Here is a 22,973-nt window from a genome sequence, read left to right as displayed (position 1 = left end):
GTCAACTTTTCTAACACTTGCAAAGCAACACAAGGTAAGTAAAATTATCAAACTCAATGAGATGTCCAGGGTGTAGAGTTGCGTTAATCTGACCTACCACGTTCTCCAAGCAATCTCAAGAGAAGAAAGCCTTTGGCTTCAGAATCAGGATTCAGTGTACTGACTTGATTATACCACACAGGACTCACTGTGTTCCATTAAAACTCAGGTCTGTTTTAAAATAGTATCATTAGGGAGCAGCCGCTTCGCTTTTATTTTCCCCTTTTCATTTGGTTGTTTTCTCCTGGTGCTCTGGATTGAACTGGGCTTTGGGACTGCGGATCCAGGCCCTCATTTGGGTTTGGGTTTTAGTTTAGGCTGGGTCTCTAAGTTTAGACTGGGTCTCCTCTCTAAGTTGCCCAGGCTGGCTTTGAACTTGTGATCCTACCTAACACTCTAAGAGTAGCTGGATTACAGGCGTGGGCCATCTCGCCCAACTACCTACCATTTTCTTTTTATGTACATTTTGCTGTTTGCATGAATTGTTGGAGTCCACATGACAACATACAGGTAAATCACAAACTCTGCGTGGTTGACGTGCTTCTTCCTCACCTTTGGCTCCTGGCCTTCTGGGGCAGAGCACGGATGCCAGGTGGCCGCCCGCAGGAGCCAAGATCACAGATGTCCTTCCTGGACATGCCCTGGGCACAGCGCCGCTCTCCCTGGAGCTGTCCTGGGAAGCTCAGGAGCCTGCTTATGTATCGGCTTCCCTCGCTTTCCCTTTGCTCCGTGGCGTGTCTCGGGAGAGCCTGACTTAGAAAAACGTGTTTCACAAAGCCAGTGCTAGACGCTAATGCAGCTGGAAGTGAGCAGGGAAGGGGCTGTCCTTGAACTGTCCGGGGACACTGGTGTCTCCACCCGTGCCCTGGCCAGCTGTGGTGCTGGGGTGAGGGTCAGGGGACTGAGGTGCATGGTCAGGGCCTTTGGGCCTGGTGGCTCTGGTGGGGGCTGTGGACTGGACTCTCGGGGGAGGGTTGGACGCGGGGCTGGTGATGTCCTGGGCAACCGCACTGCGGGCCCTCAGTGCGACCTTGCTCCGAATGGCTGTCTTCAGCAGTCCTGACCTGCCTGTGATCTGCAAAGTGTGCTGCCCTTAATTGGACTGAAATGTGCATGAATACTAGCGTGCATTTGTCCAGCTGTATTTTCTTTCCGGCTAATGTATTCTTTATTGAGCACCTACTGTATGCCAGCACCTTGAGCATTCAGTGTGGAGTCAGACAGACACACTGGGGCCCATCTGCCCTCAGGGAGTGAGACTGAAAGTTCCTCGCGATCTCCATGGACACATTCTCTGTCAGACAGCACCAGGCACGAAGCTGTGTAGCGGCTCTGCCCACACTGCACTGGTTTGCTGCCATGTTGCTTTAGGAAGCTCGAGGGATCCTGGGAGCTCTCCATTCTGTGCCACAGTTGGTGACGGAGGTGGCCGTGGGCAGCACATGGGGTAGTGTGTCTTTGACCTTATTGGCACCGGCAAGAGCTGTGACTTGGACCTGGCGAAAGACGAGAGTCACGAGGGGTAACTCACCTGGGTGGGGGGGAAGCTCCAGTCGGGCCTTAGAAAAAGACCCCAGTGAAAGAACCAGAAAGAAGGAGCTCAGCGAGCCCAACTTTGGGAGGCCGTGAGCTCTAACACCTGCCCAGGTGTGCACTTTGGGAGGGTGAGGCATGGGCCTTCAAGACCCAGATGCATAGACAGGTGGGGGAGCGAGTCCCCCATCTCGGGGAGCAGCCTCTCCCTGAGGCCCAGGAGCCCTGGAGGGGTTGGTGAGGGGTAGAAGTGGGGTGAGCTTCGAGCAGATGCAGGGAGAGGCATCTGGGCCACGGGCTGCAGCTGCCGTTCAAGAACTCTGGTGCTGACGCTCCTGACACTTTTATGGTATCTCTGTGCCAGCTAAGAAAGGAGCTGCTTTAGAACAGAAAGTATTTGGAGCAGGGTAAGAAACTCCAGACAGGAATTGGCCCTGGTTCTTGTGAGCATGGAAGGTTTCCTAAAAAGGTCAAGAAATGAGCAGAAGCAGAAGAAAAGGTCGGGAAATCGAGGAGGTAAATGAGGGCTCTGGAGCTTCGTGTGTCCCTCCTGGTGGGCATGACACCCTGGGACCCTGAGTCACTGTGCTTGCTGGGCTGGGGAGGTGCCCCAGAGTTGCTGGGCAGGCCCCTGCGGCTGGGCCGCCAGCATCTCCCCCATCACTGTGGGAGGAGGCTCGCCACGCCACGCGGTGTGACCTCCACTCGTGGAAGATCCAGTGAAATCTCAGCAGCACACACGTGGATGTTTTAAAGTCGTCATCATTACGTAACATACACATTTGCAGGCATTCTGCCTCACAGAAAGATGTTATCGTCGATGATTCACATTCGCCAGATTAGTTTTTTTTCTAATTCCCAAAACTTTTATGAATGAATTAATGAATGTTGTATGCTCTTGTTAAAAGACCCAAGTTCAAAAAAAAAAAAGTGTGTGAAGGGAACCAGTCTCTTTGAGTTTGTACTACATGCATTTTTCCTGCCATAAAACATACTGCTTTTTAATAGGAACCTACATTACACTGCTGTGTTTTGTTCTGCTTCATAACTATCCTGATGTACTTTTCAGAAAATGAATACCTTCCATTAGCACATTTCCTAAACTGTCACCCTGCCAGATTTGGGGTTCACTTGTGCTCCTGCACCCCAGCTGGCTGGCCATCCAGGATGGTGGGCTCCTCTGGCCAAGACAGCCCTACTCTGGAAGGATTCAGAGGCACTGCTTTGTTCTCAGGCTTTAATATTTTAATGAGCCTGCGGGCTTGGCTGCCTGGGCGCCTGAGATTCCTGAGTGTGTTGTTAGGGTTAGCACTTGGAGGAGGATTTTCATTAGGAAGCTCTTGTTTCACATTTGAGGAGAAGCTCCCCATTAGGAAAGATCTTTCAGCAGCATGGCTGGCAAAAAAGAAAAGGGCGGAGGGAAGCTTTTAGCTGTAAGCATTCAGGAGATATTGTATCAGTGGTCTGAGCTCTAAAGATTGGCTTCTAAGGATTAATTGGAGCCAATACATCTCAAGGGAGGGGAAGGAGATTTGTAGAGCAAGGACCGAAGTTGTTGTCCTCGCAAGGAGAGGACTTTTCTTCATTTTACAGTTGAATCAATACCACAACTAATTATTTCTGGTTATCTTTTATGGGTTTGTAAGACATTTCTTTTGTTCGGTGTAATAAAAAACCCATTGTTTGATCAGTGACTGGCTAATTATGATAAGTAATTTGAAACATTCCTGATGAAACTTGTCTGTTAATTAACATCAGTAGCACATGGAGACTAACAGGACAACAAAGTCAGTCCACGCCCTATTCCTGGGCATTGATGAGCTCTCTCTCTGTGCCATGCCCAGTAAACCCACATTGCCAACGGTTAAAAAAAATAAACAGGTGGGAAGGTCTGACTCACCTTGCAGGAAAAGTTACTGCAGAGTTACACAAAGGAATACGAAGGACCACAGCGGAGAAGGAGGTGACAAGTGTCAGTGGCCGCCTGCTCCTGTGGCTCAGAAGAAAGGGGTCCATTTATGTTTTTTAAGCTCAATTCCTAAATACATTTACCCCATCGGGATCTGAGCTGAAACTTTTAGTAAATGAAAGCGTGGATCTGAAAAGTTATAGTTGGGGGTTATTGGTCGTGTCTGGCTTTATGGTGACTGCCACAAAAATTGTCAAGTTTGATCGACTCAATGGCTTTTCTTTTATACTTTTAGATTTCTACCTGGACAAGGACTGGTACTATACCCACAGATAGGAGACAAATTGGATATTATTTGCCCCAAAGTGGACTCTAAAACTGTTGGCCAATATGAATATTATAAAGTATATATGGTTGATAAAGACCAAGCAGACAGATGCACTATTAAGAAGGAAAATACCCCACTGCTCAACTGTGCCCGGCCAGACCAGGATGTGAAATTTACCATCAAGTTTCAAGAGTTCAGCCCTAACCTCTGGGGTCTAGAATTTCAGAAGAACAAAGATTACTACATTATATGTAAGTATAATTCTATTCCTTTCTTTTATAGAGATTAGGATAAGTTAAATAGGTTTGTATCCATTCTTGTTATCTTAAAATTATTCTGGTATATAGTTTGGTAAAAATCCTTGCTTAGCTGGGCGTGGTGGCGCACGCCTATAATCCCAGCACTCGGGAGGCTGAGGCAGGAGAATTGCTGTGAGTTCGAGACCAGCCTGAGCTACACAGTGAGTTCCAGGGCAGCCTCAACTACATAGTGAGACCCTGTCTCAAAAAAAAAAAAAAAAAATCCTTGCTTAAAAATTGTCTACTTGTTTCATTTCAAAGAAACTTTAATTGAATTGGGACCCTTAGTAACAGTATTAATTAAATATAAATACCCAAGGAGGGAGAAAAAACTCCTCAGTTTCTTAGAATATTGAAATAAATAGATTATATGAATATGCTCAGCATCTCTACTAAGAAAACATTTTTAAGGACCTTTGGTGGGATTTTGATAGGTAAATCTGTGCAATGACTTTTCTCTCTATCCATCCATCCATCCATCTCATTCATTTAGCATTTGTTCTGGGCCATGACTATGCTTCAGTGATGCAGATTCACCAGGGAACAAGATGGCACAGTGGGTCCCTTCCCCCTGCTGTTACCAGTCCGGGGGGTGGCACTCGGGGGGCTTAAAGGGTGGGGCTTCCAGGCAAGGCGCCGTGGCCGTGTGGAACCAGGTTAGAAGCCAAAGACAGGACTCGTCTGCTCCCCGAGTGACTCATAAATATAAGCACTGGCATATGGTTTCAAGAATGGGTTAGATTCTGAGGACAGACAGTTCCTAGGCTGAGGCCCAGAGATGTATGGAGCGCATTGCGAGCTGGCCCCAAGCCGGGGGGTCCTCTGCGCCTGGATTTTGCCACCGTGATATCTGGGAGATTGAGACAGCTGCTTGCATGACTCAAGCAATAAAATGCTTTTCTTGAATATTTGCGGCTCGAAGTCACACTCTTAACTGGGTCGGATTCTCATTTGTTTCCCCGACCTGAGCTCGTTAGTTAGGGGACTGCATCTGCTGGCTGGGTCCCACAACTGCTCGGTGACCAGATTCAAGGCCTGGCTTTCTCAGCTCAGTTCCCTGATATTCACTTAGGGCCCCATGATAGCTGTTTTTTCCTATAGTAGTCATTAAAAGAGAGGTGGTCATAGACGCCTAATTATATCTGTTGCCGTGAAATGCCACAGAGATTGAAAAGCTGTTTTGAAGCCACCTTCGTGCACAGAGTGCTGCTTTCCAAGAATAAGTAACAAGAACAGGGAAAAGTGCTGAATTATATTGGTAGATATATAGATATATTTAATACTTGTCATAAATGGAAATAAATGTATTCTGGATTGAAACAAGGTGGATGAGTTGTAAGGTATACAAAATAACAGGGAAATCTTTGATACTATAGTTACAAGGTAAAACAAATGGGTATTTTAAAGTTTTTGGAAGCCTAAAGTTTTTGGAAGCCTAAAAGTACATGGTTTTTTTTTTGAGGCAAGGTCTCCCATCATAGCTCAGGCTGCCCCTGAACCCCGTATGTAGCCCAGGCTGACCTCGATCTCCCAGTGACCCTGCTGCCTCAGCCTCCCGAGTGCTGGGATTATAGATGTGTGCCACCACACCTGGCCTAAAAATACATATTGTTTTAAAGATCAGGTAAAGATTTTTTCAGTGGAAGTGAATGTCTAGCATGATATTTTGGGGGGACAGAAGTTGACCTCAGGTGAATCTGTGAAAAAGCTGTGGTCCTGGTAGGGTAGAGAGAGAAGGTGGGGTGCAGACCCCTGGGACCCCGTGCACCATGGTGGTGACATCACCCGCAGATGCATGGCTGTAGCCCAGGTCTCTCCCATGCATGGAAGGCAGACCCAGACCGACTCCATCCTGGTACTTTAGTTTATGACATTTCTAAGTTCCCACTGGGTACAAGGAGGGTTTCAATAAACATGAAAAGTTTAGCCATTAGTGAGAAATAATACTCAAGAAATGCAACCAAATAAACAGTTTATCAACATGTCTGCTTAATGTAGGAGCATTTCATAACTGCTTTGTACTTAGAAGCATAGTTTATCACTGTAATATAAATGCACACGGTAACAGCAGTGCTTACTTTTCTCAGAGCTCTTTATGTATATTAACAGGCAGCCAGGCTGCTCTGACCTCCCGAACCCTCCCTGGAATTATGGTTCACTGTGCAAAAGAGCAGGGTAGCTTGGGACAGCTGAATCTTAGAAAAGATTTTCTATCCATCCATCCATCTCATTCATTTAGCATTTGTTCTGGGCCATGACTATGCTTCAGTGATGCAGATTCACCAGGGAACAAGATGGCACAGTGGGTCCCTTCCCCCTGCTGTTACCAGTCCGGGGGGTGGCACTCGGGGGGCTTAAAGGGTGGGGCTTCCAGGCAAGGCGCCGTGGCCGTGTGGAACCAGGTTAGAAGCCAAAGACAGGACTCGTCTGCTTCCCGAGTGACTCATAAATATAAGCACTGGCATATGGTTTCAAGAATGGGTTAGATTCTGAGGACAGACAGTTCCTAGGCTGAGGCCCAGAGATGTATGGAGCGCATTGCGAGCTGGCCCCAAGCCGGGGGGTCCTCTGCGCCTGGATTTTGCCACCGTGATATCTGGGAGATTGAGACAGCTGCTTGCATGACTCAAGCAATAAAATGCTTTTCTTGAATATTTGCGGCTCGAAGTCACACTCTTAACTGGGTCGGATTCTCATTTGTTTCCCCGACCTGAGCTCGTTAGTTAGGGGACTGCATCTGCTGGCTGGGTCCCACAACTGCTCGGTGACCAGATTCAAGGCCTGGCTTTCTCAGCTCAGTTCCCTGATATTCACTTAGGGCCCCATGATAGCTGTTTTTTCCTATAGTAGTCATTAAAAGAGAGGTGGTCATAGACGCCTAATTATATCTGTTGCCGTGAAATGCCACAGAGATTGAAAAGCTGTTTTGAAGCCACCTTCGTGCACAGAGTGCTGCTTTCCAAGAATAAGTAACAAGAACAGGGAAAAGTGCTGAATTATATTGGTAGATATATAGATATATTTAATACTTGTCATAAATGGAAATAAATGTATTCTGGATTGAAACAAGGTGGATGAGTTGTAAGGTATACAAAATAACAGGGAAATCTTTGATACTATAGTTACAAGGTAAAACAAATGGGTATTTTAAAGTTTTTGGAAGCCTAAAGTTTTTGGAAGCCTAAAAGTACATGGTTTTTTTTTTGAGGCAAGGTCTCCCATCATAGCTCAGGCTGCCCCTGAACCCCGTATGTAGCCCAGGCTGACCTCGATCTCCCAGTGACCCTGCTGCCTCAGCCTCCCGAGTGCTGGGATTATAGATGTGTGCCACCACACCTGGCCTAAAAATACATATTGTTTTAAAGATCAGGTAAAGATTTTTTCAGTGGAAGTGAATGTCTAGCATGATATTTTGGGGGGACAGAAGTTGACCTCAGGTGAATCTGTGAAAAAGCTGTGGTCCTGGTAGGGTAGAGAGAGAAGGTGGGGTGCAGACCCCTGGGACCCCGTGCACCATGGTGGTGACATCACCCGCAGATGCATGGCTGTAGCCCAGGTCTCTCCCATGCATGGAAGGCAGACCCAGACCGACTCCATCCTGGTACTTTAGTTTATGACATTTCTAAGTTCCCACTGGGTACAAGGAGGGTTTCAATAAACATGAAAAGTTTAGCCATTAGTGAGAAATAATACTCAAGAAATGCAACCAAATAAACAGTTTATCAACATGTCTGCTTAATGTAGGAGCATTTCATAACTGCTTTGTACTTAGAAGCATAGTTTATCACTGTAATATAAATGCACACGGTAACAGCAGTGCTTACTTTTCTCAGAGCTCTTTATGTATATTAACAGGCAGCCAGGCTGCTCTGACCTCCCGAACCCTCCCTGGAATTATGGTTCACTGTGCAAAAGAGCAGGGTAGCTTGGGACAGCTGAATCTTAGAAAAGATTTTCAGGGGAGTTTCAGGTTGCCCTGGAGAGATTCTGCACAGGGCACAGAGCTTTCCCGGGAATTCTAGTGACCCGCACTTGGAGGGATTCCCCTGGTCACAGGCGAGGAGGACATTTCTGACACTCGGGAGTAGGCAGAAGCCAGGTCCTCACCCGCTCATCAACACATGAGTTTACCTTGCAAGGAAGTGAGCAATGAGAACTCACTTTATTTTTATTTTACTTTTTTGTTACCGGGGATGGAACTTGGGACAGTGTGCTTTCAAGGTAGGTGGCTGCACCACCAAGCTAAAACCCTGGCCCAAGAACTCAATTTAAAATAGTCTTAAAAACGAACGTTGACCTCGCGCATTGCTCCTTCAGGTATCCCAGGAGACCAGAAGCAGTTAAGGGATTTCAAAATGCTATCGGGGTCCATGCCACTCAAACGCACATGTAGCCGCAGGGACTTCATTCCCTCTGCCTTCGGAAGAAACAGGCAAACAGAGTGTTTGCGGACAGTGACTTTTCTATCAGTGCTTTCATGTCATAGCGTGGGGTAGTACAAAGGAACGTACCCAAGTTTACTATTATGCTTCGGGGGTGCACAGGATCGATTCACTGTGGGACAGTAAATAAAATTGGTGTGTGAGGAGCTGCTAGGAGATGACACACGTCCTGCTTCAGGTTTAGTGACTGGTCAGTGGGCGACTCCACTCTGGGCTGATTGTGTGCTGTGTCTGTGGAAATGGTGGTTGCCCTCGAACTTGGTTTACCTCAGTGGGATGTGCACACAGGGGCTGGTACTGGCTAAATCTCCACGTGAAGAATTAGGCCGTGGCCCAGAGCCCTACCTTTAAGTCTGCTGCCTGAGTTTAATGAGAAAAGTCATTTTGTTTCTTTGAACTTTAATTTCCTGCTCTGGAAAATACTTTGATTGTTGGTGTTGTTCTGGCTCATGGTGGAGGACACAAATCCAACACAGAATCACTTGAGGGTGTGGTTCTTCTCCACTGAAATGGACAGGAGCTGCCCTAAATTCCTGAAAGACTCCATTAGACTTGTAGTGTTAGCTGATTTATTTATTTGTTTGTTTGTTTGTTTTTTATACCCAGGATTGAACTCGGGCCCTTGTGCTTTTGAGGTGGGCAGTGGAACCACTGAGCCAAATCCCAAGCCCTGTCAGCTGATTTTAAAGAGTTTCCACACTTGAGTTTTCAAAGTAGCATTAACATTTAATTGGAACTGTACTCTTAAACCTACCAAGTAGCCACTGAATTCCCTTAAGAAATGACAAAATGATATGCATCCTCTTTGAGTCTTCTCATGGCTATTTGCTTTGACATGTGGCAAAATGATATAGACTTGGGCTTAGTTTGCATTATAAAATCTCCTAATCATTAAATGATCCAGGGACAGGAATGTTGTGATCCTTTGGTCTGAAAAGGCCCCTGTTCTTCATTGCAGTCCAATCCTTCATTGCCCTAAAAGCAGAGTCAGTCTTTTAAATAACCTGTAGTTATTTTTATCACTCTTTAAAATTCTTTCAGTGTTTGTAAAATAACTGAATGTTCAGGGAAGGGCTGCTGGACCTAGTAAATGTTCAGTTTACTACATGGAAAGAATTCTCATGTTCCCAGCCCTAGTCTCTTCGGAGGCCCTCTCGGCGTCTGGTTGAATTTCTTGTGGAGGGGACAGTGCAGAGCCAATGAGTCAGCCAGTTCAGTGCGTCAGGCTGTGCCCTGTCGTCTGGGTGCAGATGCTCTGGGTTCCTGATCAGGCAAAGTACCCAAGGAGAGTTTCGTCATGCTGCTAGAACCAAGTGGGCCAGAGACGGCGGGGCGGTGAATGCCAAGGTGTTAATGCTTTCTAGGTTATCAGTGGCCACGGCAGAGCTGGAGGCAAAATAATATTCGTATTATTTCATTTCATGCAGCTTTTGCATTATTTTACTGTAAATTTGTGGCCAAGACGTGGTCTCGTGCCATAGACTGGAAGTTTCTAAAGACTGTTTGGGTAAAAGTTCTATAATGCAGGTACCCTGTGGTGTTCACAGCAAGTCTTAAAGTTTCCAGTCCTCCCTGATAAACGCTGAATGCGCCGGGAGAACCTACCATTTCTTCTGCCCCTCCTTGGGTTGGTTGTCCAAAGCAAATTTTTTTTAAATAAGAGCATGCAAAATTGGAAGTTTCCACAAACAGCTTTGCAATATTTAGGCATGTATTCTACTTTTAAGCAAAATCACAAAAGATAATAAAATGCTTGCACAGAAAGAATGGAGCAATATTCTGAAAGTGCCAAAACAGGATAGTAATCATTTTCTTTATTTCAGTTGAGCAGGTGTATGTTTCTTTTCTTCTGATTTTTTTCCTGCTCTTGATTTGCTTATTTCCGGTGAGTAGGTTCGGCAGGGTGACACCAACATACACTGAGATCTCTTTCCCTAGCGAAATAGTTACAGGAGCTTGCAGATACCCTTGGGCATACAGAATCTTTTAGAGTGCGTGAGGTCCACAGAGTGATCACGTACTTTGCTTGAGGAATTATGTATGCATGATACACGTTGCAGAAGCCACAGACGCATCCTTCCGTGTATGGAGCATGGCAGCATGGCGAGGTTCCCCTGTCTCATGCCCTCTGACCTAGGGGTGATGCTTCCTCTTTGACGCCTTGCACATGGTTGCTAATTTTGAGCGTTTAAAGGCGTTTGTTTTCCCCCAACTGCTCTTCTTGTAACGAACGGTTCCTAAGAACCTTGGGGAGATGACACAGCAGGGAGCCTAGAGGCCCAAGAACACCCCTTGCCCAGAGTCCGGCGCTGGGCAGGCTCCTCCAGCAGTTCCCGTAAGCTGTCCTTCTGCCGTGGTCTCTTCATCTGTGGGATGGAGATGCAGACAGCCCCTGCTGTTGCGCCGATGTGGCGGGCATGGGTGAGGTGCAACGAAGGGTTCGCTGTGCCGCGGAGGGAGAGTGAGGGCAGAGGCCGAGTGTTAATTAACCAAAGTTCTTTGCACACGGCCTGCCTCTGCCAAGGAGCGTGCGTTTCGGTGTCACTTTGTTCCGGAAGTCACCCGAGCTTTTCAGCGGCTCTTTGTCAGCCCCCGAGGACGCAAGCAAAGAGGCGTCTCAGACCCTTGTTCTCTTAGGTGTCCCTTGGCAAGTCACCAGCCACAGGGCTCTTCTCAGTTCCGGTGACCCAGAAGACACTGTGTTCTCACTGGTGATTTCACCAGGACCCCAAGGGTAGAGCTAGGCTTCCAGAGAACAAAATGTCAGGCTCTCCTCAGCCCCAAGGCTGGCTGGAAAAATCGTCGGTCCTTTACTCTGACGTTAGAAACATTGTTCCTGTCATTTGTCAACATAACCTGGGCTCCTTCTCTGGCTGTATGGACACCTCCTCCAGAGCGTGCCAGGCAGGGCCCTGTTGAGTAAAACATGGAGAAAGCCTGGTTCTTCATGCTTCGCTGAGGAAGTCTTGGCGGTGTTGAAATTTTGGGTCAAGCATGTGGGTTAGACATCTGCGATGCTTATCACAGATGGCTCAGGGCTGAGGTGGATGGGGCGTCGTTCACTTCAAGGCCATCGCCCAGGCACTGGATCTGTTGATCTCACTTAGAACACACAGCCATGGCCCTGTGACACCATTCCTTACCCCGGAGTGACTCATGAGAAGAGAAGGCGACTGTGATTTGCAAAACGCGGGGAAATTGTTGAGGCGCAGGGAAAGACAAAACACCATTGGTGCAAAACAAATTTAAGAGCAGATACAGAAGGAAGGATATTGCTTAGAAATAAAAAAATGCTTTAGGAATGACTCAGAATAGCACTGCCTCTGTTATTTCATAAAATGCATCTTAATATCTCTGGCCTCTGTATTTATAGCTTTTTAAAGGTTCACAGATTTATAAATAATTGAACAATACTGGAGACCTAGTGCAAGCATAAAAGAGGACAAGTTTCTTTCTTAACACCCTTTAAATATTCATCATGAAGATAAAAATTTAAAGCAAAATAAAACACTTAAAGAAAAATAGCCGAGAGGCACTGATAGACTTAACAGAGATTACTTGCAGAAAACTGATATATAAGAGTAGCTCGTTCTCAGGTCCTGAGATCTCAGTCTGGGTGTTGGATCACGCAGGGTGGCGTTGTGCCCTCCGCTGACTCTTACCTATGTTCAGGTCGAGAAACACAGGTGACAGAGCAGTTTCTACTGCCCTGGGAAGAGCCAAAGCCTCATTTGTACCTGCAAATGGTGAGGCTGGGACACAGCTGGCATAGCGCACGTGCGGTGAGGTGCAGACAGTGCCTGCTCAGAGTTGCACGTGAAGCACTCGTGGCTCGGCGCCTACAATGTGAATGACAGCTCCCTGCTTGTGTCCCACCCTTGGTACTGATGCCCTGTCATGCCCTGTGCTCCATGTGACTTATTTTAACTGTATGTTCCAGAGCTGAACTGAGACTACCCTGCAGGGCACGTGGGTGCACATGCCCATACTTCCAGCTACACAGGAGGCTGAGGCAGGAGAGCTGTTTGATCTTGGGAGTTTGAGGCCAGTCTGGGCAACAAGGGAGTTTTCAATATCAAACAAACAAAAACGACCTTCAGCGTACTAAGAAAGGAGGAAGTGCCATAGGAAAAAGGTGGTCACTGTTAACAGTTTGTTAAATATTTGGAAGTTTCTTGTTTTAGAACTATTAATTCCATTTCTGCAACAAACTTATGCTATTTTTATAACATCAGTTAAGTACCTTGAGCCCCTCAGTAGAAAGTTGCGAGATAGTAGTTGTTAAAAATAAAAATCTGGGCCAGGGATTTAACTCAGTGATGCCGTTGCCTGCCTCAACACAAGATCCTGAGTTTGATCCCCCTTGCCAAAATATAAAATATAATAAAATAAATAAACAAAAATCTGTGAAATATGCAAAGAGAGGCAATAAGCAACATTAAATTTCCTTAGCCAAGTATAAGCACTGCAGTTTTGACGGACAGAAGGATGGACGGACAGAAAGATGGACTGGTCCGGCTCCGCCCTCGGAAGGAGCATAATTGATTCTGTTTTACACAAGCCAGGCTGTGGTTTGCTAGAGGACAGCGCAGTGTGGAGAGAGGCCTTTTTCATTAGTGAAGCAGTCTAGTTTTGTGGCTCCTGAAGCAGGAGATGAAGGTGTTCTTTCATTGAAGCAAATGTGTTGGAAATTGCCCTGGATTCTTAGCATATGCAACAAGTCCCCTGAATGGAGCAGGCTTGCCGTGTAGGGCAGATTTAGACAGGGGCACTTTCTTGGGGTTACTGCTGGGCTCTCAGTGGCCAAAGCACGTAACATTCCACTCATCTGCACTGTTTTGCCACAAGACTGTGGTGCCCTAAACTGTCCACAGACATGAATTCTGCACACGGTGGGTGAGGCCCTTCCACGCGGATCTGGGCGTCTGACCCAGGGCAGTAGTGACAGATGGGCCAGGAGCCTGGGGCGAGCACCCTCCCCACCGACGACTGTTACTTGGACCCTGCACGTGCCAGACCCCCCATATCTCTGCAAAGATACTTAATGATTAAGACTTCCAACCATGCAGTGGGCAGTGGATTGTGTGCTAGGAATAATGCAGTCCAACAGGCTCCTTCAGGGTTCAGAATATTCTTGCTAGATATTATCACTCTCTCTGGACCAGGAAATTTCATTTTTAAATATCCGAGTTCATAAGCTAATAGAGACAATAGTGAATTATGATTTATCTTTAGAACTATTGCATCATTGTTTTTTTTTTTTAATGCAAGTTTAGTCATTACTATTGAAATGGTCATCTGGCCACCTATTTTTAAAACACAATTCCTCTTTCTGAGTAAGTTTTGGGGCATATTAAGTTTGACTGTCCTGTGTGAAGATGATTATTATTCTGACTAAAATGTCCTCACTGGGTTAACTTTGTCTGAATCACTGTGGCTGTAAGAAAACTCCCTTGCACTATACAAGATGAAAAGGTTTTTTTTTTTTTATAAAATCATGTTGAAATTGTTTAAGCTAATGAGAAAATCTATTTGCATAAATCATCATAACTTTGGTGATAAAATTTTAGACCTAGAAAGCAATGTTTTTTTTTCAACTGAATTCATTAAAAATCAAGACACCAGGTAGTTGCAAGCAGTAATTTTAAGGGGATTTGAAGTAAAGCGTTTCATAAATAATGTGTTTAAACCCTTGAGGGGAGGAGAGAGTATAGCACTGACACTGTTTGATCTTTCATCCAGAAGTGCTGGGTGTACAAGTCGAGCATCTTTGACCTGAAAATCTGAAATCCAAACACTCTAAAGTCAAATACTTTTTAGGGGCTGGGATGCCAAGTTTATGCAAATGTCCCCTAATCCTAAATTCCAGAAGCCCCAAACCTCCAAAATCCGAAACCCTTCTGGCCCCACACACTCAGATAAAGGGCACTTAACCTTTATTTCTTGGTTTGTACATCCATGCACACATGTAGATAGCACACATGTGCCGTCTGTGTGTTGTGCTCTGTGTATGTGGCTGGCGATTTCTCCTCTGTATTGTCAGAGATATCTGTGGCTGCAGGGGTCTCTGAAGACTGCTGGTTCCTTCACCTCTGTGGTTTTTAGGGGCTCAGGTTTTCTGGGTGAGTGGCGATGACATGTGTGTGTCAGGTGTGGCATTGGTGACCACGTGACTGTCCTCCTGCCGCTGGATGGCCATGCCCACTCCCAGGGCGCCTGCATGGTGTCCCCGGGGCTGTCCCTGACCAGGAGAAAGTAGCTGAGAATGGATCATTAGAAACTGTTTCTTGCACCTGCAAACAAATGCAGCTCGAGGCCACTGGCAGAAAGGCTCCAAGGTTGTTTGTACTTTTAAAGTAATGTTTCAGAGATCCCTGTGGGGTATCCTAGCACAACGAACAAGGCAAATGAAGCCGTTTTGCCCAAGAACATCCAGTTGTACTTGATTCAGGGAAAGCAAGAGTATCTCCATTTCAGAATTCACTTTTTTTTTTAAAGAGAAGAAACGAATTAATCGTGTTGTATAGAAGTCACTGGGGCTCAGCCCATTATCACGTCTTTATGCATGATTTGCTGCCTTAAAATTTCAAAACACAACTACAGCAACATGATTTTAATTCAGGTGATTCTTCCCATCACACTGAAATGATTTCCTGGGCGAGATTCCCACGCCCCGCCCTGCTGCCAGCTTGGGTGATAAGAGTTTTAACTGTACTCCCTCCCATCCTCCCAGAGTTTACCTCATGTGAGTAGAGCTGTCCCATCCAGGGCAGGTCTGCACATTGTTTCCTTCTTTTTGAGGATGTGGCCACTCTACGAAGTGTATTGTAGCACTGCCTTTAAGATGAGGCAGATAGCATTACAGGATGAAAAGCTGTGGGATTTGAAGTGATGCTGATTTTTTTATTTTATTTTATTTTAAAGGCAAATGCCAACGCCGAGCCCCGTGGAAGGCCAGAATGATGCAGTCCTCGGTCAGCCAGAAGTGAATGTTCCCTCGCCTTCCGGGCACATTATCCATGTTTTGTTAACTAACTTTTTTTCAAAAACCAGGCATTTGTTTTTTGACTTCTTCTGGACATTACCATTTCCACGTTTCTGACCTTCCTCCTTCTGAATTAGTATCTTAAATGATGACCACGCTAGTCAAGGCCTATGGCCACCATGAGTTCTAGAACAGTTTTCTGAGTTCACACAACGTTCTCTGAATCTGGATCGAGATGTGGATCGGTGGATGGGTGTTAGCTTCCTGGCTTGTATACTGGTATTACCCAACTATGTTTTTATCACCGTGCTTGTTTCCCAACTCCCACCCTTGCCCACAAAGGTTCACAACCCTTGGTAGAAGCAGACAGTGTCCCGCTTCTGAGTGACTTCAGGGTCACAGCTTTGTTTCTCGCTGAAATCGGCCCTTTCCTGGTCCCCAGCCTCACCACACCCCAGGCGTCTGACTGCTCCGAGGCCTTCGTGGAGAGCAGGGAAACGGGTGTGTGAGACGTGTGCCTACAAAACCCACATTACAGGGCTGGCCAGTGGGACGGAACAGTGCAAGCAGAGTACGTTGACGGGTTTTCTTGTAATGCCTGCTTGATGACTGAACGAAGAGGGAGTTAAGTCCAGCTTTGTGTGCAGATAAGGTTTTTATTGTTACTGTTCTGGGTTTTCCTGGCCCTGTGTACTTTACTATCTATCCTGATTTGGTGAAATTCTTCAATGCCTTGATAGAAAAACTTGCTTTAAGTGACCATTCCATACCGGTAAGCCCTTCCCATGCCAGTGAGCTACATTTCGGAATAGTGTCCTCCCAAGTGTTACATACCTCGGTATTGCACTCGTTCCATGAGAACCTAACAAGTGTCTGTCATAGGAATGCTCCCTTTTTTTTCTTTTTGCTGCCTTCTTTCCTAACCCTTGTGAATTAAGCCCACATAAGGGTCCAAATTGAGCAGTTTGATTCTTGATCTAATAAGCGGTCTCTTAGCAACCCAACCACCCAGCACAGCCCCATGGAGAGCTGTAGCTGAGTGACTTGGGGAGCAGCTCCTGTATCCGAATGCAGCCCCATGTGCCCACAGGGGTCCTTCTCCCGCCCTCCTCAGTTTACCTTCTCCAGGGTGAACAGGCCCACAATGAGCTTGGCAGCTGGGAGGTGTGGACTCCCGGTTGCTTTTTAACTAAGCAGGGACGTTTACCCCAGGAAGTCAGGCCCTGGGGACGAGCAGGGACTCCTCGCAACATGCAGTTAGACCCCTGGAGCAAAAGCTTTTAAAAGCAGGCTGCAAAATGCCCATGTATCTTTACTAAGCCTACCTCCCAACTAGATGGAGAAACTCTTCTAAGTAGTTTTTAATTGTAAAAGGCTATTTTTTTCCTCCTTGAGCCAAGGGAAGAAAAGTGCCTGGGCACTAAAAGCTTAGTTACAACAATGTTATTTTTTCCTGTCTCTCCCTCAGTGATTTCAATGCAATTTTATCCATTTAGTAATACTATGATTATGGTTGCCTTAGATAATGCTGGTGCAGACATACAAAGAAAAATTCCACGTAATGAGGTGACAATTTATTTTTACTCATTCTCTGAGTTAAAAATTCCCAAGACTTTCAAATGAACAATAAAAATAATCACAAAATTGTCTCCTGAAATGGAAATAGATATTAGTCCCAAGCATTAGCCATTTTCTCGCTATTTTTCCAAATCAGCCGCTAGGCCTTTTAAGGCTTCTGGGTGCCCGGCCTGTGGCAGGAGAAAGCGGAATGTCACCGTGGGGCTGTGTTCCATAGGTTACTGCCAGGAAAGAGGCACAGTCAGGACAGCATTCTTCCGCAGGGTCACTGCTGCAGCTCGGGCGGCGGCCTCTGCAGTCAGAACCTGGTGGGGAAGAGGGAAGCTGGCTTCACCATGGGAAATGATATTTCTATCAGAATGAGATTGAAGTCACTCGGAATGCTGTCAGGATCCTGTACGGATCGCCTTCCGGGTTTCGGGGAGTAACAGTGTCTGAACAGAGGGGGTTTTGTGGCAATGTGGACCACTCCTCCTCTGTGGCCAGCGTCCTTCCCAGTGGTACATGGGATGGTCGTTTGTGGTGCGGGCCATTGTTGGGCAGCCGGGCCCTGTGGGTGCTTTTTTAGCATTAGTGATAGAAGTCTGCCCCTTTCCCCCGTGCCCGCCCAGCCACCCAGCCCACAGCTCCTGTCCACCTCCTTCCTCCGCTCAGGACTTGAACCCCAGCCCCACCTTGTTAACTAGGGAGGAAAAACTCTGAAAGGTGCAACAGTTTCCTCCTCAGGGGCACAGTCTCCCTCTTCCTGCCTTACTGTCAGGGACGCTATTACAGATTGACGTTTAACTGGAACGCTTGTGGGTTCCTTATACTTTGGGGTTGCTTGGACATCATTTGGGGTCAGCCTGGGGAGCTGGGCACCTCCGAAAAGGCATTGACCTCGGAGTTAAAAGAAAAGCATCCTGCGGCGCACTCCGGGGCTGCTGGCGGTCCTCGGGGGTCCCCCGCACATGCAGCTCAGGCTGGTTAGGTTTGGAAGTGACTCAGTTCCACATAGCGGCCTTCTGCTTCTTCATGTCCCTTAACTTTCTTTACTTCTCAGTCTGAATCTCTTTTCCTCAATGTTCACATAAACAATCCCTTTTCCTTCCTCTTGTTTTCTGTGCCCTGCCTTTCAGTTACCACATTGTCAGTTACCAGCGAAGTACTGGAGCTTTTAGCAGGAAAATTGTAGTTACCTTAGAGCACTCCTGCATAGAGCTGCCGATTCTGCTTGAACCGATTAAGCTCGCAAAAGCTCGTGCAGGCCAGCTTCCGCCTTTTTCTACCGGTAGACATCCTAATTTTTTGAAAAATTGAGGGAGAAAACCCTACAAACAATGAAGCGAAGAAGGTTCAGCTGTGCTGAGACTGTCCCAAAGCACCGCCTGCTCATGGGGATCTGCACTGTGAAGTCTTTGGGAGGAAAGGATACCTTGAAATGTGGCCACTTAGGTGGAGGAGGGAAAGGGAAATCCAAGGATCAGTCCTAGGCGGAGCTTTTAGGTGTTCACTTTTCCTTGTCTGCTAAACACTGTCTCCAATCCAAGCAGACTATCTCCTGGTTACCCCACCACCACCAAAAAATATTGTTGTGGCAACTGTTGCCTATTTTCCCAGGAAGAGCTTAGCGTGAGCAAGTGCAGACACAGGAGAAGTTGTGAGATGTATAGTTGAGCAGTTCTCAGATAAGCAAGGAGCTGCTCACAGGCAGAAGAGGCACCTTTTGTTTTTAAGGCAGAGGGAAAGTAGAAGTTGATAACTCAAGCACACAAACTAGTAAATACAAGGCTCATTTTTTTCAGCTATGTAATCATTCGCCGAGTGCCTGTTTATACTCCAAACACTTGTTTGCTGCCCTCCTGTTTGGAAAACAAAATAACCTGGCTAAAAGAAAAGAGTGTCTTTCGGATTTTTTTTTTTTTTTCAACTAGAACACCTGTGCCATTTCAGAGTACACCATCAGGAGAAACATTTGGTAGTCAGAGGGGAAGATGGTTCAAGTTGCAGAAGTGCATATGAAACACTTCTGTTCCTCACCCCTTGGCCTTCACGGGACATGGCGTCCCACAGGCTCCCTTCTCCTCCTCCTGGAACCCGCAGTGTGATTGAAAGCACACAGTTCGGTAAAAGTGCCCGCCAGCTACCTCTTTGCAGCTTTAGTTTCACAGCTTTTCAGAAAACTCACCTGCCTCAAGAGACAGGCAGCACTGTGCTTAAATAAAGCAGTCGGCTTAAAAAGCAGGCTGAAAAGGATACAAGGGCTCCACCCTCCCCTGGCCTGCCCTGCTAAGGCAAAATGGGAATCTGGTTGCTGAAGCAAGCAATGCTGGCCCAGCCCTGGAGGCGGGGTGGCCCTGTGTTCAGCCTCCTCCCCAGCAGAGTTTTCCTACCTTTCCTGCAGCGTGGTTGGAAATTTCGGTGGAGGTTTCCCCCGAGAGGAAGGGCAGAAGTCAGACTTGGAAGACCTGGGCTCCAGTGTACCTTCTGATGCATGTTTTAGGCTGAAGGAAGAAAAAGAAAAATGGGGTGTGGGAAGCTCCCCTTGTGGTGTTTACAGAACTTGGATGCTTGACAAACAGCATCAAGCTAATTGTTCTTGAAGCAGGAAATCTGTAGTAGAGGAAGCAGGTGCCCTGGGGTGATTGTGGCGCTTCCAGATTGCTGCATGAACTCTATGTTCTTTCAAGTTTGGCCCCAAAGCATCAGGGTTTTGGGGAGATGCTCCCCCTTGCACCTACCTTGACTCTAACACGGGCACAGGACGGGAAGGGGCGTTTGCTTCGGACATCTGGGGCCAGCAGCCTCCATACGCCAGTGTTTCCAGTATCCATTCCTCTTTATTTCTTTTTTCTTGTTCTTTTCAGCTTTCGGCATCCCATGCTTTTAGAAAACTCGTGTGACTTAAGATTGAATTCTTATTTTTCGGATTGTTTTCAGACATTTCATGTTCATGTAAACTTGGCTTATTGATTTCCTGATTTTTTCTTTATTTTTTTGTTTTGTCCATTTTATTTTCAATCAGCTACATCAAATGGGTCTTTGGAGGGCCTGGATAACCAGGAGGGAGGGGTGTGCCAGACAAGAGCCATGAAGATCCTCATGAAAGTTGGACAAGGTAAAGACCATCTGCTGCTCCGTGAGGCCACTGTCACCCGGTGTAGCCCCCAGCTAGCGTGGCACTGATGGGGCACCCCTTCCTCCCTGTCCTCAGAGCGAGAGCAGGTGCCCCTCTGCAGAGCTCCTCCCCTTGCTGTCATACGCTTCTCTGGTGGAGATCACTCCACCGTGAAGTTCAGCTAGGCAGAGCGTCTGCTGCCATGGAATGTCTGTTTCCTTTTAAAAAAGCCAAATACCTAGCTGGTTCAAAACCCAAGCACCCAGACTCTGGAGAGCACAGCTCTGCAGTTTTACTCCTTTCCAAAACTCGACTGCTGATGAGTTGTGTTCATCATGCCTTTTTCACATAGAGAAAACCTATTGTGCAGAAAGAAAGATTTATTCTTTCAATTAGAAATTGCTCTAGTAGTCAGTCAACTGGCGCAGTTGAGTTGAACTGTCACCTGCAGCAACTTTGCCTGCCAAGTGCAAGCTTCCCTGTAGTTCCCACAGATGGCCCCACGAGCTAAGCCTCTGAAATGACTAGTGTAACCATTTTGTCTTAGAAGGAAAGTGGAATTCTTGTGTTTCACAGTGCTTTGCATAAAGAGTCTTCCGTTCTTTGCTGCTCATGCTTCTTGACACCTATGTAAAGCTGGACACCAGTGGCTCTCTGGACTGTAATTAATCATTTCTTCTCCATATAGATGCGAGTTCTGCTGGATCAACCAGGAATAGTGGTCCAACAAGACGTCCAGAACTAGAAGCTGGTACAAATGGAAGAAGTTCAACAACAAGTCCCTTTGTAAAGCCAAATTCAGGTACGGCAGTTGGCCCAGGGCGGGGAGGGCTGTGTGCCGCATTCCTAGCATCCCGACAGGCCGAACAGGGCACAGGTGCTGCTGTCCTGGTTGGATTAACTCGTTGTCCCAGACGTCAGTAATCTTGGCTTCCAGTGAGTCATTATTAATTATACTCCTTGAGACAAACCAGTTCATTCCCAGGAAGGTCTTACTGTCAGAAGAGTAGAATCCATCAGATGTAAGAGCCAGTTATTAGCCCTGCTTGGGCAGACCAGTTTTCATTGGCTGATGCTTTATCAAGCTCACTGTCAGCGCCAGCTTGAAGCTGATGTTAATGTATATATAATTAATGTCCTAATCCCTCATCTAATTATATGTAATCCTCCAAGAGCCGAGCTGACCCTCTTCTGAATTTTCGATGGTAACAGTTTCAAATACTCCATCACACTATTCTTTTCTAGTGGCTAGCACTCTTTTCTTTTCACATTGTCTGCATATAATATTAAACAGCTCCCTGGCCAGCGTTTCAAATAGCAGAGAAGATTGGCTGTCATTGAACTTCATTTCTTTATCACTCTTGGAACAAATAGCTGTGTATTCACTGCTGTGCTAATGAATTTTTCATCTAGCGGCTAGTGAGCGGACGTCAGCAGTTTTGTGTTAGAGACCTGTGGTGCTCGGCTGGGACTTGTGTGGATTTATCTTCTGCAGCACTATCCTGTCTCTTTCCAAGAGTCAAGGGGGGAAGTTGTTATTTCTAACTTTCAGTGACAAGATCTGTCAAACTCTTGTGACAAACTGATAAATGGATAATATAACGATGCCAGCCAGTTTTTTAGTGCTTAACATTTGGGTTGGCAGTCTGTTCAGCGCAAGTGTCTGCTGCCTTCCAAATATATTTTAAGTGGAAATCAAATAATACAAACGCTTTACGAGTTGAACCTTCTTGGGGCCCTCACTCTGTTGCTGTGCTGCTGGGTGCTGAGCTCTGTGGCAGGCTGGCTGCTTGTAACTGGTCCCAGGAAGGCAGGGGCCGGTCAGCCACTGGCTCTGCCCTGCAGTGGCAGCCTGCAGGGCCACTTCCTCCCCGAGTCGTGTGTCTAGGCAGGTGAAAGTCCCTCCTGCAGATCTGTCTCTTTCTACTAGATGTCTCCCAATAGCACAGTTAGCTATTTTTAAATTCTTTTTTTTTTTTTTAATTTTTTGGGTACCGTTCAGTCTTTGTATTCATCAGATTTTTTTTCCTATGGAAAGGAGACCAGAAGGGGAGAGTCAGACGTGTTCTAACGTGATTGGAAAGTAGGGAAGCAAGTACCTGGGACAGTGAAGCCAGGCAGACACCCCGGGGACGGTTCCACGAGCGGCTTACCTCAGCCGGGTCAGGGTGGGAAGGGGAGCTCAGACACACACGGGACACTTTCCTGTCGTTCTGCAGCTCAGGGGCCTGCGGAGCCTCTGTTCCCAGCCCTCCGTCTGGACTGGTGTGGTGGCGGTCTGGGCTTGTCTCACCCCTCTGGGCCTCCTTCAGCGTCCCTGCGGCGGTACCTGGTGCTGACCCTGTCTGTGCCTCTCCCCGCGTGTCCCCAGGTTCCAGCACAGACGGCAACAGCGCCGGACATTCGGGGAACAACCTCCTCGGTTCCGAAGTGGCCTTATTTGCAGGGATAGCGTCAGGATGCATCATCTTCATCGTCATCATCATCACGCTCGTGGTCCTGCTGCTCAAGTACCGCCGCCGGCACCGCAAGCACTCGCCCCAGCACACGACCACGCTGTCTCTGAGCACCCTGGCCACGCCCAAGCGCGGTGGCGGCGGCAACAACAACGGCTCGGAGCCCAGCGACATCATCATCCCGCTCAGGACTGCGGACAGCGTCTTCTGCCCGCACTACGAGAAGGTGAGCGGGGACTACGGGCACCCGGTGTACATAGTGCAGGAGATGCCCCCGCAGAGCCCCGCCAACATTTACTACAAGGTC

The 22,973-nt window shown here is 47.0% G+C and overlaps 1 protein-coding gene across 1 annotated transcript in view; it reads left to right on the top strand.

Annotated features, from left to right (window-relative positions):
* Positions 1-3,750: 3,750 nt before the first annotated feature.
* Efnb2 (ephrin B2) overlaps positions 3,751-22,973 on the top strand; it is a gene marked incomplete at its 5' end in the record, with an annotated part of 27,150 nt that continues 7,927 nt past the window's right edge. The window contains 4 exons of the mRNA XM_010604650.1: positions 3,751-4,060; positions 20,118-20,210; positions 20,899-21,012; positions 22,582-22,970. Of these exons, the coding sequence (XP_010602952.1) occupies positions 3,751-4,060; positions 20,118-20,210; positions 20,899-21,012; positions 22,582-22,970 (906 nt within the window). The remainder of the gene's footprint in view (positions 4,061-20,117; positions 20,211-20,898; positions 21,013-22,581; positions 22,971-22,973) is intronic.

The sequence above is a fragment of the Fukomys damarensis genome, unplaced genomic scaffold (genome assembly GCF_012274545.1).
Source record: "Fukomys damarensis isolate Sample0158 unplaced genomic scaffold, DMR_v1.0_HiC HiC_scaffold_6, whole genome shotgun sequence".
NCBI lineage: Eukaryota > Metazoa > Chordata > Mammalia > Rodentia > Bathyergidae > Fukomys > Fukomys damarensis.
Note: the sequence above shows the minus strand (reverse complement) of the source record. Positions and strands in the feature narration are given on the sequence as shown.